At 44.8% G+C, this 18,727-nt stretch overlaps 1 protein-coding gene across 2 annotated transcripts in view; it reads right to left on the bottom strand.

Annotated features, from left to right (window-relative positions):
• Positions 1-18,727, bottom strand: part of DNAJC13 (DnaJ heat shock protein family (Hsp40) member C13) — an 88,468-nt gene that overhangs the window by 26,555 nt on the left and 43,186 nt on the right. For both annotated transcript variants that reach the window (XM_078780522.1, XM_068121022.2), the window contains 14 exons: positions 8,441-8,556; positions 8,134-8,212; positions 5,948-6,083; positions 5,564-5,748; positions 5,394-5,468; positions 5,128-5,247; positions 4,831-5,010; positions 4,529-4,702; positions 4,308-4,421; positions 4,012-4,128; positions 3,743-3,920; positions 2,411-2,502; positions 2,109-2,208; positions 1,898-1,972 (listed from right to left, as the gene is read on the bottom strand). In XM_078780522.1, the coding sequence (XP_078636648.1) occupies positions 1,898-1,972; positions 2,109-2,208; positions 2,411-2,502; positions 3,743-3,920; positions 4,012-4,128; positions 4,308-4,421; positions 4,529-4,702; positions 4,831-5,010; positions 5,128-5,247; positions 5,394-5,468; positions 5,564-5,748; positions 5,948-6,083; positions 8,134-8,212; positions 8,441-8,556 (1,741 nt within the window). The remainder of the gene's footprint in view (positions 1-1,897; positions 1,973-2,108; positions 2,209-2,410; positions 2,503-3,742; positions 3,921-4,011; positions 4,129-4,307; positions 4,422-4,528; positions 4,703-4,830; positions 5,011-5,127; positions 5,248-5,393; positions 5,469-5,563; positions 5,749-5,947; positions 6,084-8,133; positions 8,213-8,440; positions 8,557-18,727) is intronic.

Here is an 18,727-nt window from a genome sequence, read left to right as displayed (position 1 = left end):
GTCACGATGTACCTCCGAGCCCCGAGAGGAGCCACGGCAGAAAAATATGTTACTCTGTGTTAGAAATCAATAGTGATACCACACCAATGATTATAAACAAACAAATATTGTATTGAAAATCACACCAGAATAACGGTACAACCAATAGCGATCAAAAGTACACTTCATACATCTCATGATGGTACCATCAGCTAAAGTCAGATAACCCACTGCGTTCCAAGTGAGTGAAAAAGAACACTCCTCAATGTCTCTATAACTCAAAGGTGATCCCCTCCTGCGAGTAGTGATGAGGCGATGAGGTGAGTAATGAGGCGTAGGCAAAGCGTAGACAGTCACGTGGTCCAAACCAAAGGCAAACTGGCAGCGGAATGGGAATTCCAAAAGGCCCCCTCCAGACGTACACGTTCACAGTTCAATCAGCGAACCGCAAGGTAATCCTCAAATGCCGCGTTTGCCCACACACATCCCCGACAGACAGGATGGTGAGAAAAGCTGACGCGTAGCAAAACCCTTTTTCGGTGAGCGAAGCGCGAGGGTCAAAATGGCCGACGGCTCTTACTTGAGGCGAAGCGACCAGGCGAGGATTCTTCAGAATCTCAACGCCTAAACCTGACTACGCAGGTTTCTCAATCCTCTAGCGATAACACCTATCGCAGGAAGTTCCTTTCAAGGAAACTCGAAGTTCACTCGCGACTTTCGTTCGATAACGCTCGCTACGGAGCTGGAAGCCACGCGTCTTGTCCAACTTTTCTCGCCATACCTTCTTCTTCCTCTTCGTCGTCGTCCGGTTCCGGTTTAATTTAAAACATTAATTCTTTTTACCTTTTGAAAACAGTTCATAAACAATAAACCTTTGGAAGACAATAATAGTACATAGAATCAGAAATATTTCAAGTGGAGGAAAACCCCAACAATGGAAGTGACGAATCCGTAACACCCGGCTTCAAGCCAAAGTTGATTTCGGCTTCAAGCCAAGGTCGATCCGCTCCAGTAATCGTCAGAACGATGTCGAATCGAGACCAGAATCCAGTTCGGATGACAGTCACAGTCACGCGGCCAAAGCTGCGCAAAGGCGCCCTCAAGGTGACTGGGAAATCCAAAGGCGCCCTCCAGGCGACTGCGAAATCACACCCTCGGGTATGGACGTTTCACGGCTCACAGTTGGCGAACCGCAAATTAACCTTCAAAAGCCACGTTACACACACACACACACACACACACACACACACACACACACACACACACACACACACACACACACACACACACACACACACACACACACACACACACACACACGGTGAAAATGGTTGAAGCGAGATGAAACCTTGAGCGAAGCGCAGGTCCTGCGCGAGTCAAAATGGCCGACGGCCCGTTCTCGTGGCGTAACGGCACTCTGATGATTCTCTCCGGAATCAACCACAAAACCTGTCACGCAGGTTAATCTGTCACAGCGATAACAACTCTGTCGCAGGAATCCCTTTCCTGGGAAACCCAAAGTTCACTCGTGACTCTCGTTCGTCAACGTTCGCTCAGACCTCAAAGCAGCTCGGCTTTCTTGTCGAACTCACTCGCTCCGCCTTCTTTTCCTCCTCTTCCTCTTAGTCATCGTCCGGTTCCCGATCCGGTTTCGGGTTTCTTTTAACTCTAACCTTTTCACCTTTTGAAAACGGTTCATAAACAATAAACCTTTTGAAAACAATAATAGTACATGGAATCAAAAATGATTGCAGTGGATGAAAACCACAACAACAGAAGTGACGAATCCGTAACAGCGTGCACAACATTGTCAATAGAAAGGCTGCAAAGATAATGGAAGCAAAAATACAATGATGACGTGCAACATGTATGTAACATCGGATGTTGTGGAACAGTTTCTGTTGTCTCGGAAGTTCACCTTTATTCACCGCTTCTTTAATGATCTTTGTGTTGGAGGTGAGGGAGTACAAAGTCTCCAGCACAAGCTGCCGACCTGACCAACAGAAAGACAAAACAAACCAAACAAACAACCTTGATGAGTGATTAAAGCACACCCTCTGGATTTATACTAAACACCCTCCCTGGCTTAATAGTTCAGCAATGAAGACAGAGTGTGAATGGAGATTTACTCGAGGGCAACGAGTGGAGCAAGAGCAGCAAGCTGGACAGGATGGAGCTTTCAGCAATGCTGGTCACGCAGTCCTGGTTACTTGTAACATTGTTAATGACCTGGGGAATGAGTGTGGAAAGGTCATGCCCACATTTTCATCAATATCTGGGTTTATCACAATCAACTGAAGGATTTCAAAAGACTCGTGTCCAACATTCATTTTGGCAGTTATACATGTACCCACAGAAATACACAAAAAAAAGGGAAACAAGTTCCAGCCCAGGCCTGCAATAATGAAAATGCCCCGGCAATCCCCACTACCTCAAGGGTGAGCTGCTGTAACCGACCAGCTCCATGGATCCTAAGCAAGGAGAAGAGGAGTTTAAAGTGACCGATGCACTCTGCTTCTGTACCTGCAATGCACACATGCATGCCATTAGCATGACTGAAACAAGGGATTATGGCAACCTTTGGGATCAAAAGCAAAATAAAGGATGTGGGGAGCGGGGAGAATAAATACATGTAGAGTAGAGATACAAAGAGGATTCAGAGATTTGGGGAATGCAGTTGTGAAAGCGATTTGTGGAATATAAGAGTTGAGAAGTGAGGGAGATGCAGTGATACAATCAAGACATAGAAGAGGAAAAAGAGACGAGACATGTCCAGCTTTGCGAGTCGGTTCATTTGACAGCCGTGGGCACAGCACTGCTTGCTCGGACCTGCAAGGATTCAACGGCACAGTTGGATTCTGCTGACGCTCTCAAGCCTCTCACCTGGATATTACTGCGACAACCTGTGTATACTTTTAGCACCTGAACGGGATTTTTTTTTTTTTCAATAGCCGACGAGACAATACTGCCACTGTCATGGTTCGTGCGTATTGAATGCCTTCAGGGCACTTCTCCCCGAGCCCAACGTGCTGCTGATGCTCTCAGGGTGCTGTCACTGCACCAACGGTTAGGCAAGTGTCTGTGGTTGAAACTGCTCACGCTTCTATGATCCTCCTGCTTTTCAATATGCCTTTCCAACATTACTTACCCAACCATTTGATTTTATTTTTTTCCCTTGCCCTTGAAATCTCCTGCTGGTCAGTATCTTAGCAATCCGTGGATATTTATGATTATTTATTGTCGTTTCATTTATGTTCTTGTGTGTGTTTAATAAGTTGTGTTGCTCATGAATGTGATGTGTCTCATTCGCTTCTGTAGTGCAATTACACGCCAAATGAAACTAGAAACCACCACTCCCTTTAGGGAGCAGTGTGGGGCAGGGATAGAGAGGGTGGCTGGGATAGACGTTTTGTTAAAATATATATATATATAAAACCCACCCGTGCCAGAAGGAAGTGGTTCAGTTGCCATTTTTAATATGAAATAGGCAAAGCCTAGAATTAACAAAACCCTTTATAATTACCCTTTAAAACAAACTGTGGGTTTGAAACGTTCTTCATTTTGATGGATGAATGGACGGATGAAAGGAAGGACATAGCCAAATATTGAAGCAGCTTCACTGCTAAAAATAAATAAATAAATAAAGAAAACAATGATAACTTTGAAGTCCAATTTTGATAACCAAGTACAGGTTAGTTGTGAAAATAATTATGATAAAAATAAAAAATATTTAAAAAATAAGGAGGAGAAGAGGTCTACTTACCAGGATTGTTCTTGATGACATTGCGCAATGCCTCGAGACCCATCTCAGCACGTTTAAGCTGCTCCCCATGCTGTTGGAGTTCCAAGCGTTCGGTTTCGGCAATGGCCATGAGCGTGTGCAGGTACTGCGCCTGGGATACAAGGCTATTCAGCAAACTTGCTGCGAATGCCTGTGGAACCTGCAATCAAAATGGAGATAAAGACACATAGGACCAAGAAAGCCAGAGCAAGGATGTATCAACTGGTACATACGCGGCCAATTGTTCTGACCTCCAGCGGGAAGGTTGGTTGTTCGTTGTAAACTCGTACAAAGATTTCTCCCACCACAAGCTCCTTCTCATAGATGCCAAATACAAACTCTGAGCCATAGGATTTGTCGCAGTCACCCTACATAAAGTCAATCACAGGACAGTGAATCCCAGAGCTCTTCAATAAACAGAAGGACTAGAGTCCTCAAAGAAGGATCACGATGGCAAAATATGAGCTCGTCTTAAGTTGCTGTCACAAGGTTGATTACATCATCGAATCATAAATGGCAAACTCCCCAAATGTACCAAGCAACGAACCTTCTTGATAATGCTTTCTTGTTGCTTCTCCAAGAACTCCAGAAGCTCAGCTCGCGTTCCATTATTCCAGATGAGATACGGATTCTCAGTATTGCTGTTTAACAACTTCAGCACCTACAACGAATATTGGGTAAAAGAGAAGGAACAGTAGCTCGTTAAGTGGAATGGCAACTTGGCAAGTTCATCCAGAAATCATCCGAGCCGTGGCTATGCTCTCTAACCTCCGGCGGCTCTGTATGTAACATCTTGCGTAACACATAAGGCGTGAGCATGGTGGAAAGGCAGAGACGAATCGCGGGGTTTTCAGGAGTGCCTCCACTCTCTCCTGCACTGCACGAACCAGCAAGATGAGCGAGTGACTGCAGGCTCAAGCGAGCCAAGTTGTTGGCGACTTCCTACAGGTGATAAATATTCACACAAAATCTAGCACAGAAGAGAGCATCTAAACATCCATGTGACAAATGGAGAAGGGAAAATAAATAAATAGAAGGAAGAAGACTCAGCACTTCATTATGGGCCATACCTGCTGATTTGTTTCTTGGCTGGCCTGCACACCACCCTCCTCGAGCGTGTAGTCGTAATTGAAGAGGTAGCCCAGCAAGTGCCACAACACACCAGCACGCAATAGGTGTGTCTGCAACCAGTAGTCCACAGCAAAGGCCCCAATGCATTCCACAGCAATGGCAGCAAGTCTGGGTAAATACTAGAAAGAAAACAGAAGTTTGCAGGACTGCATCAATTAAAAACAAGTCACAAATTCGAAGAAGAGAAAAGTAAAAGGTTCCATATTAGATTGATGTACTGGATGGAGCCATATCACCTTGCCAAAGTACAGTACATGACAGAGGTCCCTGACAATGGTTGGCATCTCCGCCATCTTCTCGCGACAGTCCTCGAACTGTGAGGAGACACTGTAACAGCAGCAGATATGACCGCAAACCTGCAGCAAACAAAAATGGACATTTGAGTGAAACAAACATGCTGAATGAAGCCATAACCACAGGGCTCTCCCCATGGTGTTTACTTGCCAAAGGACTTTTCACAATTATGTGCAAGATACATTTATGAAAACAATCTCAGCTATACCTGCACAGGCACATCATTGGGCTTGCTTGATGGGGAGAGGACTGCAGCACAGCGGGCCAGCGCCATCTGTAGGATCTATGGAGGAAACAATGAAAGAAGAACATGAGACCAGCACTGTGATTTGTGGAGTGATTTCAGGTACAAGTGGTATGTGGAGAGATGGAACGCACCTCAATGCCCTCCTCACGTCGTAGCTCCTCGGCATTGAGAGCTGAGCAATTCACAGTATGGAAGCAGAGTTCGGTGGCTGATGGAAGGAGTGGTGCAGGCTGAGAGAATAGATGGTCATCTTCGATCTCCAACACCAAGGTCTTCATGAGCATCGGGTACCCAGCATATTTGTATGGCTGCAGCTCTGCAATTAAATAAAAGGAGAGATACAAAAACCAAGATGTACCAGTGAAATGGAATATTACTGTTTGGTCGGCCTTTTAAGCATTCCCCTCCGAGCACTTGGCTCACAATGCTTTGCTCAAAGGCCCGTGACAATTTTAGGATAAATCAAGTTAAGAAATCACTGGGTTAGATGCACCGGTGATAATCTACAGGCCAACCTTCCTGATGACGCTTGAAGAGGATGCTCTGAGTTCGCAATATGAGGATAATATTCTGCGGGTCAGGTCCATCAACCATGCGGGCTGCTTTACTGCATAGGAACTCGTAAGCTTTGTTTACCTTCTCGAACATGTCCTGCAGAACAAGCAGCATGTATGGAACGGAATGAAGTCAACATGCATTGTATTAATCAATCCATCCCACTTCTCATGCCTCTCCCCCACCCTTCCACATGGTGTGCTTCAACTAGACTGGTGTTCTTTGAAACGTGATTTTTCCTTTAATGCACGCCACTATGGATATATCAGTAAAATTGGATTCAAAATGGATGCATGACCAAGATACATTCGTGGTTGCATCGTATTGATATTTTCATTTCATTTAATGTTTTTTTTTTATTGGCAGGTTAGTTATACTGCATCGAAAAGTTTGACAAAATACATTTTAGCACACAAAAATAAAAGTTTTCATCAAGTGATACGAGAATTGTTAAATATTCTTTTTACAATAGAAGTGAAGCAAAAGGAGAGACTTGAGGCTTAATTGTGAGAAATTTGCCTGTGGATATTTTAATACATCATAAACTAGCAATGATAACGCAATCTGTAAACCAAACTGCAAGTAGCGTTTTGTAATGGTTATCAAATGAACATAGTACAAAAACCAATAAAACTTGCCCGTGTTTAACACATCATATTGCCGATGATTATGGCACAAAAAAGACAAAAGAGGGAAACAAGAAAACAAACAAAAAAAAAAACAATAGGATTTCATAGCCAGAAAGGCATGTGGTACTCTAAAAAGAAAAGATGACTGATATTTTGGGCCACGGGAGGGCCTCAATCATTCCAACTTTTGATACTCAGTTAAGGAGATTCCGACCAACAGGTGCTAAACATGTCCATGCACAAGTGATCACTGCACTTCACAGCACGCTGAAGGATCACATTCTGAGGTGGTTAAACTGTGTTCACATGGAAAATCCTCAGTATCCAAATATGCATCAATTCCTAAGAATTTGGAGCATTCATACAGACTTTTTCCATACTACTAATGCAAGACTCAGCCGGATTAACTAGTCTGAAACTTTTCTTCTATTTTAACGGCCACAGTTATTCCCATGTTCATGTGGGGTTGGTTGGGGGAATGTTGGCCCAAGTCTTCCATGAACCGGCTGGCCAGGCATGAAGTTCGACTAAGGTTAGGGAAGGAATTTGGAATTTGGTCATGGTGCCGGCGATAGCTCACCTACTCTTCACGAAGGAGATATGATCCATCGCCACGCAATCTCTCGACCCAGCTTTTATGCATTTCACACTCTTAGGCCAAACATCCAGAAACTATTTAATCTTTAACGCCCACAAATTAATGCCAGCCGATGGGAAGCCCATTTAACGTCCATCTGAGGGGCGGTGCACACACATTGATGAATCACCCTGCCTGTGACACTGGGATGACAGTGTATAGCTAGGCCAAGATTCAAACTCACACGAGACAGCTTTGAGGAGAGTGTGCGTACCTCAAAGAATCCTGACAGCCCCATTAACAAGTCAAACTATTTTGTATAAAATTTTGTTTTCACATACCAAAGCTCTCAAAACTTCAGATTTAGTCCGAGTTAACTCTTCTGTGTGAATATGGCATTAGCCAATTTGAATATGTGAGGGGAGGAAGCAGGGGGATTCAATGGAGGAGATTTCGAAGCTTACTTTATAAAAGTAACAATTTATTGAAATATTCAGTTTCTATATATTTAAAAGCTTCAGTGAGGACTTATATTTATATGGCCGGCTGTTTCTGGTTAGCCTCAGGACTTCACAAGATCTCATGAGTATTTCCCAAGTCTCTCTCAAACACAGAAAAGCGAACATGGTCTAGGATATTAATCAACACCACTGTCAATGTTTATAATCATTGATGTAATCACCAAATAATGGAGTCTGGGGTGGAGGGGTTTCCCAATAACAGTGGGTTCCAGTTAACTTTGGTAACTTGAGAATTGTTGAGCATAGAAGCAGAAGATTATCACAGTGAATCACATTTTCATTGATTGTGCATTTTTAGAACAGATCTACCATACTTTGCCTGATATGACCCAAACCCTCCATCATTCTTCAGTTTTATGCACCGCTTATTGACAAGCACTTTGGAGCATGTCATTGGTGACGGAGCGAGCAGAACGTACCCGACCCTCAGCGTTTTTGTCAGGATGGTATTTCTGTGCAAGGCGGAAATATGCTTTCCTGATGACACTCTCCTCAAGTCTGGGGGGTGGGGGTTAGAATAATTCAGAGTACACATCATTCATTCAGGATAAAGCGTGAAAGCTCATTAAACAATTGTGAAATTTGTCTCAATGGTTTGTAGAACATTTTCACTGTGGAAATGTTCACAACCACATTGCAACCCATGTTCACATCCATGTCCCCCTCTCACACCCATGTTCCCATCTATGTCCCACTCCCACACCCACACCCATGTTCCTAACTCACATTCCTTGTCCAGTGGGAAGACAAAGCACTGCATAAGCATCATCGACAGACATGGAGAAAGGTTTCTTCTCAACTTCACGCTTCCAGGCCTCAAGAGAATCCTTCAACAATTTTACCTGCATAACAACACATCACATGAAAATTAAATTGATTTCACACAAAGAAGCTATGGATGCCAGGGTTATTTATAGTCTTCATTTATCTCACCTGAGGGTGTATATCGTTCTGTATTGGAACAACCTTAAGAAGAAGTGCATCAAGCACTGCTTGACAAAAAAAAATTAAAAAGACCATCGGTGACGGTAGCAGTGAAATTTGTTTCACAGAAAAGGATGAAACAACAAAAGTCGATGATTGCTTTGTTTTATGGTTCATTTAACCATGTTCATATTCTGCCTGAAAGGACCAGCACATTGATTGATCTATATGCTCCATGAACCAACATGATGTCGGTGAAAGCCATAGTTAAGTTGTGAGAAAATAACATCAGTCTGAAGCAGATGTGCAAATTGTCTACGAGGTTGGTCTAAAATAAATGATCAGATCTGATGGTAAAATAACCAGTGCAGAGGCGAAAATGCTAATCACAGATTACAAAGCTGGAGAAGAGATAATTCCTTCAAGGAAGTCTGCAGCAATGATCAATCCAGTCACTTTGCTAATGATGGTGAGAATGCTGAAGTCGAGTGGATCAGACTTGAAGCCTTCTTGTGAATAGAGGTGACGTTCACAGCTATCAAAGACAAAGGCAGGAGACCCTCTGATAATGATATGGAAAAGAGCAAGGGGAGAGCTTTGGATAGGGCCAAAGCACAGTTCATGAGGATGATAATGCAAATGCCACCAGGACCAGTGTCGGAGGTGTAAAAATCGAATTGCAACTTTTCAACTTTGGGGAAAGAGAGGTCCATGTGGTGGTGCAAGGCAGCAGTCTGTTTTGTGGGAAGGAGTAGATTGTGCAAGGAAGGGATTAGGGACATTAGTCTTTATTGCAAAGACAGTGTCAAGATATTCAGCTCCCCTACCAACTCCCCCCCCCCCCCCCCCCACACACACACACACCCCCTCGCAAGCAATGTCCAACATGATTTTTTGTTTTTGTCCTAGTCCTATTTCTAATCTTAATCATCGATCCCTCGGACTCTCTCTTTCCTGATGATTCCACAGACTGCCAGAGCATCTCTCATGCTTCAGATAGGCAGGCAGTAGCCTCTTCCCATTCTGCAGACCTTGATAGAATTACGAACTGGACAAACACTTGGAATATGGCTTTCCATCCTGACAAATCTTACACTCAGTCTCTCCAAAAAGACAGTCTGGCAAACCCGATTATTCAATTGCTTAGCAATCCTCTAAGTAGTTCAATCACTCAAACTCTTGGTTCTCACCATCAGCCATGATCTTTCTTGGGCAAACCGCATAGCTAAGTTGGCCTCCAAAGGTAGTTGCCGGCAGACAGGAAAATTCATTCCTTCCTTTCTTGGCACGCCTGAATTATCCAGCAACGCCGCCTTCATCCGCAGCTTGATGGAGTACTGCTCTCCCCCTCTGGGCTGGAGATCCTGCCTCACTGCTTACTCAGCTTGATGCCATTGAAACTAAGGCCCCAAAATCATTGGATTGTCCCACAATGATGTTGAGTCTCTGGATCTATCACTCTTATATCACAGACAGGTCAATGGTCTCTGTTTTCTATCGCCTCCCTTCTATCTTGCACCCTCAGCCCTTTCCGTGCTGTTCACTCCACCCCGACCCTATCCTCCTCCCGCTCCCTCCCCCCAATGTTTCTTCTGGGCAAACACGGTCTGCCAGTAACCTCCTTCTAGTGAAACTCCGAAAATCCAAACTGACTGCTCATCTCCACTCATTACTTCCTCTCCCCCACGCCCACCTGTGGAATAAACTACCTCCGTCTCTTCAATTTCAATCTTACCCCCAGGGATTCAAGACAGCTGGTCACAACCATCTCAGGTCATCACCCATCCACAATGATCTTTTCTACCTTCATTAACCCTCCACAAACAAGCACACTTCTTTCTGTGTTTTCAGTTTTTCCTTCCACTTCTGTGATTGATAGTTTATGGCTGTATCCATATTGTTCACCCCGTGTCCGCCGCCTCTGTCTCTGTCTCATTCCTCCTCACAACCCTTATTTCTCCAAGTCTCCCTCTATTTTGTCATTAACCCTGCTGTCAGTGTGTACTCTACCCCATCCCCCTTACTACTCTTATTACCTCTGCCACCAAAGGTGGACAGAGGTAATGTTTCCATCGTCTGTCTGTGAGCAGGATATCTCAAAAAGATATGGAAGATGTATATATATATTATATATATATATATATATATATATATATATAATAATATATATATATATTATATATATATATATATATATATATATATATATATATATACTTAGCATTTAATATGGAATATTTTTTTGTGGGGGTGAACTTACTTTTCAAGATGTCTTCGAACCAAAAGTTCATTGGAATTATGTTGAAATTATTCTAGATTTTGTTAATGTGACCTTTAAAAGAAACAAAAACCACATTTGACATTTCGAAACAAATAAATTGATCCTTGAAAGTGATGTAAACTGATATCGAACTCAATTCATGGACAGTACTGTGTTAAACTTCTGTACGTTTTCCAGAAGTATCTCTTTATTTTGCACATTAGCCAAATTTTTTTTAAACAAAAACAAAAGTTAAATTACGACTGGGATTACGGACAGTAAAATTACAGTTCAGTACTTCGTGTAACACCCACGAGCATTCAGGAGAGCACGTACACGTTGAGGCATGCTGTTCACGAGATTTGCCAAGGTTTCGACAGGATTCGCTTGCCATGCAGTGACAATACAACATGCATTTTAAGGCCATTTTCCCTGCTAGAGCGGGGGTCAGCCTTGCGGTCCCCATGACAATCTTGTCCATTTTGCCCTATTTTCTGCATCTCTCCTTGTTAACCCCCTTGCCCGCATTTCTTCTTCCACCATCTTTAGCCAAGTCTTTCTCGGTCTTCCCCGTCCTCTACTTCCTTCTACATTCATTTCCATCACTCTTCTCAACCAGTCACTTTCATCCTTCCTCAACACATGACCAAACCATCTCAACCTGTTCCTCTTCACAGCATCAATCACAGGCAATATTCCCATCATCTTTCGCAATTCATCATTTGTCTTCCTCTCTCTCAACAATACTCCGCACATCCATCGAACCATTCGCATTTCCACCCTTTCCAGCCTTCGTTGCTGCTCTACGTTCATTACCCATGTCTCGCTCCCATAAATCATAACACTTCTCACACATGCAGCATACACCTTTCCCTTCAGCTTCAGCGACACTCTCCTCCTCATCAGCACGCCACTCAGTTCCCGAAACTTCTTCCATGCACATCTCACTCGAGCAACCGTTGCCGAGTCTGATCCACCTTCTCCATTCAGCACGTCTCCGAGGTAGCAAAATGTTTTCACACCTTCCAGCTTCACGCCGTCTCCAAGATCCAACTCAACATTTCCTCCATCTGCAGCTCCCTCTGTGCACACCTTACATTTGAATGTAGCTGCCACACTGGTAAATGACCCTCTCAGACCACTACATTTTTGATGAACCCACTCAGCGCACATTGTACATTGAATGGAGTTCACTCCGACACCCTTCCTGCACACAGCACACGGCCATTTCCCAGTTCTTTCCACCTCACCACATGCTTTACCACTTGCCATCACCTTCGTCTTTCCGATATTCACCTTCAGACCTTTTGTCTCCACACATTCCTTCCACTTGTTCATCTTTTCCTTCAGTCCATCCATACTTTCCGCAATCAACACCAGATCATCTGCATACAACAACTCCCACGGTAAATCCTCCTTTACGTTCTGAGCCAGCACCTCCATCACAGCTACAAATAGTAGTTGACTTAGTACCGACCCCTGATGCACTCCCACCTTCACCTCAAACTCACCACTATTCCCGTCCTTCGTCCTTACAGCTGTGCGCGCTCTTTTGTACATTGCCATCACTACTCTGATCAACCATTCCTCCACTCCTAACTTCCTCAATGCCCATGTCAATACTTTGCGTGGAACCCTATCGAATGCTTTCTCCAGATCAACAAACCCAAAAATCAACTTTTTCCTCTTCTCCATGTACTTCTCCTGCAACTGCCTCACAATGAAAAGCGCATCTGTCGTTCCTCTTCCTAGCATAAATCCAAACTGCATTTCGTCGATCTTCACTTTCTTCCTTATCCTCCTCTCCAACACCCTTTCCAATACCTTCATTCCATGCTCCAATAACTTTATCGCTCGGTACGAGCCACACTCCAGAGGGTCACCTTTCCCCTTGTATAGAGGGACGAGGGTACTCAGTTCCCAATCCACTGGAATGCGGCCTTCTTTCACCACCAGATTACAGATCTCTTTCATTCTCTTCACACCCCAACTTCTTGCTGCCTTCAACATATCTCCCACAACTCCCGTCGGCCCTCCCGCTTTTCCACTCTTCATTGCTTTTAGCGCTTCCTCAACTTCCTTCTCAGTTATCTTCTCTGCCGGTCCTAAAACTGGGTTACTCTCTATGTTGCCATCCCATTCATTCTCTGTATTCAACAGCATTTCCATGTATCTTTTCCATCTTCCTTTAATTCCATCTGGGTCGACAACAATTTGTCCCACTTCATCCTTCAAGCAACTCAACCCCATCACATTACACCTCTCTTTCGCTATGTGCTTTGCAATCCTGAATACTGCTTTCTGACCCTCTTCCGAATCCAAGCGTTCTCCGAACATTTTCCTACATGCCTCCTGCGCCTTTGCTACCTCTTTCCTTGCAGCCTTCCTAGCTGCCTTATAACTTTCATGCTCTGCTGTTTCTGCTCCAGTACCCTTCACCTTCTGCCACTCCTTGAACTTCTTCCTCTTCTCGTCAATCCTCTTTCCAACTTCATCATCCCACCACCATGTTTCCGAGTGCTTCGGTGGTCCTTTTGTCCATCCACATACCTCACCAATGGCTCCCAACCGACTAGCTTTCATTGACATCCAACCACTTTCAAGCTCAACCACATCCTCTACCCTACTCAGCCTCTCTTTTAATGCCTCCCTTACTGTCACCTTTCAACCTCCACACCTTCATTCTTGGTTGGTACTTCACCCGCCGCGCTCTCCTCGCACCTTTCACCCTTATGTCGCAGACAACCAAGTGGTGCTGTGAAACAGCCTCCTCCCCCGCGATCACCTTTGTGTCCCGGAGGTGCCCACTATCTCGCCTACGCACCATCAGGTAGTCAACGGTTGTCGTCGACCCACCTGACGTGTATGTAACAAGCTTATTATCCTCTTTCTGGAACTGAGTATTACAAATCAACAAATCAGCTCCATCAGCAAACTCCAAAATCCTTTCACCTTCTCCATTTCTCACACCATATCCGTAACCCCCATGAACTCCCTCAAAACCATCCATACTCCTTCCCACATGTCCATTCAGGTCTCCTCCCACCACAACAACTTCCTCATCTTTCACGTTTTCCATCAGCTTCTCTATCGCACACCAGAACTTGTCCTTCTCTTCATTGCTTCGACCAACCTGCGGAGCATATCCCGAGATGACGTTCACCAAGAGCTTTCCAATCATCATTTTCACCATCATCAACCTATCACTCACTCTAGTCACACTCACCACACTGTCTACAAACTCCTCAGAAAACATGACACCAACACCATTCATGCCCTCCGGGCACCCTTGCCACACAAACTTGTATTTCTGTCCCTGCCTACCCTTCACCATTCTCACACCACTTCCCTTCCATCTCGTCTCTTGCACACAACATATGTCCACTCTTCTTCTGACCAATACTTCCACCACTTCTCCTGATCTCCGTCATTGTCCCTACATTCCATGTCCCAAACCTCAGAAACCGATCTCCACTTCGGGCTGCACCTTGCCCATATGTAGTTGTAATTGTCATTGTTCTCTTTTTGAGGCAATGTTTTTATGGCCGGATGCCCTTCCTGACGCCAACCCTCTTAGTCGTCTTACGACACGCAGGGATACGGTGTACCTATTCTGACCAGGGTACACACTGGGAAACGTTTAAAACATGGACATTTGGGGGGGGGGGGAGGGGGGGTGGCGTCAGCATCACGGCTGCGGTTTAAACATATTCCAACAATATCCAAACAGAACCATGAAAACCATGAAAAACAATCTGGGAAAAGTCTCCAAGCGAGAACGTGGATTTGAGAAAGAAGGAGCAGAGGCGGAAGAAAAACGAGATACAGGGGGCGGGGCACAAGTCGAGACGAGGAGAGCGAACAAGCAACGTGTCCGGGAGGAGAGAAAGAATCAATATAGAATTATTTGTCTAGGGAGGTGAGGTGAGGGGGAGAAAATAAAAGGAAAGAAACAAGCAATACAGCGAAGGAAAGAACCCAAATCGACAAAACACCGACGGGGGGGGGGGGGGGGGGGAGGGAAGCCCCAAGGTACCAGGCCATGCACGAGGTACGACCCAGAAAACGATTAACTACACACACGTTTGTACGAATTACAAACCAATACCAACCAGAAACACACAATAACACGTACACAGCAAAATAACCAGTGGAAATTTGACAAAGACAAGAATGGGAAAACACTTAAACTTCGATGCCGTGGAGAGCTCGAAGTACGCTTCACTCGCCCGAGGAACCGGAACCGGAGTCGGACAATAGCCTGCTGCAATTCACGCACAGAGGTCGGCTGCTGGTCCAAGTGGTCGATTTGACGCGTTAATTCTGCCCACAAGTTCTCTATCGGATTCATATCCGGGGACATGGCAGGCCACTCCATATGCTCTACACCACGGTCAGCAAGAAAGTGTTGGATCATGCGAGCACGATGAGGCCGTGCATTGTCATCTTGGAAGACAAAGTTTCCTCGAAAGGATGCTCGAGCAAATGGAAGCAATGTTTCTTCCAGAATGGCCCTGTAATTGAACTGGTTCAGGTTTCCATTCAGAACAACCAGGTCAGTTTTGCCCCCTGCATGAAAAGCAGCCCAAATGGTCGCCCCACCACCCACCTCCAGCTTGGACTCTTGGCACTATACAATCTTTGTTGTAGGCTTCATGCACTTGTCTGCGCACTCGGACGCGGCCATCTTCACGATAGACCAGAAATCTAGACTCGTCACTGAAGATCACGTGATTCCAGTGTCCTGGCTGCCATTGACGGTGCTCTCTGGCCCACTGCAATCGGCGCTGGCGGTGTTGTCTGGTCAGGCGTGGCTTTCTCAGGGGATGCCTGGCACGATAGCCTGCTTGAACCAGTCGTTGGTTGACTAGCCTTCTGGATACAGGCACATTTGTCAGTTGCTGCCACTCAGCCCTAGGCCGATTAGCTGACTTGGTACGGCCATTGCGGACTAACCGGTGCAGCTGGCGATCATCCCTCCTTGTGGTTCTGCGGGGACGTCCTGGCCTCGGTATTTGAGTAGGGACACCCCTCTGAGCATTTCGTTTCAGGATCTTTGTCCCCTGACCTTGAGTGATGCCACACTGCCGAGCAATAGCACGCTGTTTCATGCCGTAATTTCGTAATGCCACCACTCCATGACAAACAGCATTGTTGAGTTGACGGACCATCTCCAGAGGAAGCGGCAATAACTTTTGGAGACGTGCAGCAGTTGTTTTCCACTAATACAGAACACAACAACCCTAGTATACCCGACTGTGAAGCCAATCATCAAATGCACCTGTCCGTACATTTTGCCACGCCACCTGTGATATAATCCTGTTGTTGACTTCTTGCTGCGACAGACAATCAGTGACAGGGTTCTTTTAACAAAGAAATCACCAAAGTGTAAAAGAAACTCACCAGATTGATATACTGAGTTAAGAAAGTAAACACAAGTCAAGAAAAAAAAAATATTCCATATTGAATGCCAAGTCTGTGTGTGTGTGTGTGTGTATATATATATATATATATATATATATATGTATATATATATATATATATATACATATATATATATATATATATATATATATAGTTACGGCCCGCGGATAAGGATGTTGGTTTGCCGAGCGGATGGCACCGCGGCCTAACAGTTACCCCGACTAACCCGATTCCCGAACGTTGGCCGGATCGTGCCACAGATATTCAATATGGAAAAGACAAAAGCGGCATGGATGTGAAGAAGAAGAAGAAGGACGAAAAAAAGGTTGAAAATACTACTAAATTTATTCCTACTATATACAGGCTCAAAATAACCAAGGAAGAAGGAAAGATAATAAAATAATTTACAGAAGATTTTAGACACAGTGCAACCTAGCTTATGCAAACTTAATTAAATACCCAGGGACAAGACACACAGAACAAACTCATGTACACAAGAAGGGTGGAAAGGCAGGAGGTGGATGGCTGGAGGGAGAGGAAGGTCCAAGAGGTCCTGCAGCACGATCGGCGCGTTTAGCAGCCGCCGTTCCTTCGCGACCCTGCTCAAAACCGCCGTCCAGGCCCCAAGCGGCTGTTGTTGCTGCTGTTGTCTGCTGCTGCTGCGGTGGACGTCGCGCGCTTTGCCAGGACTACAACAGGCTTCTTGCTGTTAACTACTGCTCAGTCCAACTTTGGCGAGCAAGGCAACGAATAGCAGGCTTTGTGCTTTCCGGGATGTCCTCTCTTTGGATGTTCTTTCTGGATCTCCTCTTTCTTGGTCCAACCACTCTTTCTCTCTCTTGGTCCAATCACTCCTCACCACCGACAACTACCTTGCTTCTTGCGCGCGCGCCTTTATAGCGCCTCCGGCGATCAAGCCGCCGGCCTTCAGGACACGCCCATCGGTGTGCTCACCTCGGCCCTGGTTGGTCGCGCGACCCTCTGGCTCCGCCCTTGATGACGGGCGGGCACGCCTTTCTTCCCCGACCCGAGCACATGTTCAATGGTGGTTTTGGAGGGGATGTAATTGGCAATCGAGGCTTGGCAATGATGAAAGGGGAATGTGAAAGGAAGGGGATCTACTCTTATTTAATGCAGTGCAATGGAGTGTCATCTTAATGGAAGACAAGGCCTTACCCTAATACACATAATAAAGATATAACTATCAACCAGGGGGAAATCTATGATTGGCTGACGTGTATGCTTTATGGACTAATTATGGGACGCCCTTTGACCTTTACACAACACTGGAGGCAGGAGGGTCCAGAATCAAGCAATATTAATAAAACACACAATAAAAAAAATACAATCCTCATATCCACAACAATATATACACATCCTTCTACCAGGATGCCAACACGCACACAGGTGACCTGGCCATGGCAACACCCTACCCAAATTACATGGCTCACATGTTAATGGTTGGAATCAGAAATCAACACGTGACCATCGTAAACTGCTTCAAGATAAAATTTGTATGAACTGCAGATCAGAAAACAGAAGCACAAACAAATCTCTAGAATAGAAATGTTTTAGCCACAATGGCCTTCATCAGGAACTGATAGTCAACATGTACTCAGATCACAAAATCCCTCCTGGAAGAGCCACGTGTCACGGGCCTACAATAAACTACAAGATCCAGTTAGCCATTTAATCTCCAATAAACATTATTGACCATTCAATAGAATGCAATCCGATTTGGGTTACATTGAACCGGTAATCTTGCAAAGCACTTTTGAAACAACTTGAGCTCACTTGTGTGTATGAATACTCCATTTCTTATTCATTGTGACAGTTCAAATGATAGGAGTCATGTTGGAGTTATAAACCACTGCACCGAATAGAGGCATCATCTTAGATAATCGCTATTTTGTCAAACAAGTCATAAAAGGGAAAGCACACTTGAATTTCAAAAACAAAATTATTAAATCTTTGATTTTGCATTCTTATATTTAAAACAAGCATTACGCCTAGGTCCCCAGTCGGTGAAGTGATGCGAGTTGACAAAGTGGAAGACGCAGGGTGGCCATCTTGGATGTTGACGTGGCGACCCAATTTTCAATAGCGTTCTTCCTTATACCTAGATACACCCACACACCAGATTAGAAGTGGGTACTTCGCTTATTTTTCAAGATATTTCGCTCAAGGTTCAGACATATATACGGTGGCGGCCATCTTGGATTTTGATGTGGTGACCCAATTTTCAATAGCGTTCTTCCTTATACCTAGATACACCCACACACCAGATTAGAAGTGGGTACTTCGCTTATTTTTCAAGATATTCCGCTCACAATGTTGACATACATGGCGGCGGCCATCTTGGATTTCGACGTGGCGACCCAATTTTCAATAGCGTTCTTCCTTAT

The sequence above is a fragment of the Myxine glutinosa genome, chromosome 6 (assembly GCF_964187855.1).
Source record: "Myxine glutinosa chromosome 6, kmMyxGlut1.1, whole genome shotgun sequence".
NCBI lineage: Eukaryota > Metazoa > Chordata > Myxini > Myxiniformes > Myxinidae > Myxine > Myxine glutinosa.
Note: the sequence above shows the minus strand (reverse complement) of the source record. Positions and strands in the feature narration are given on the sequence as shown.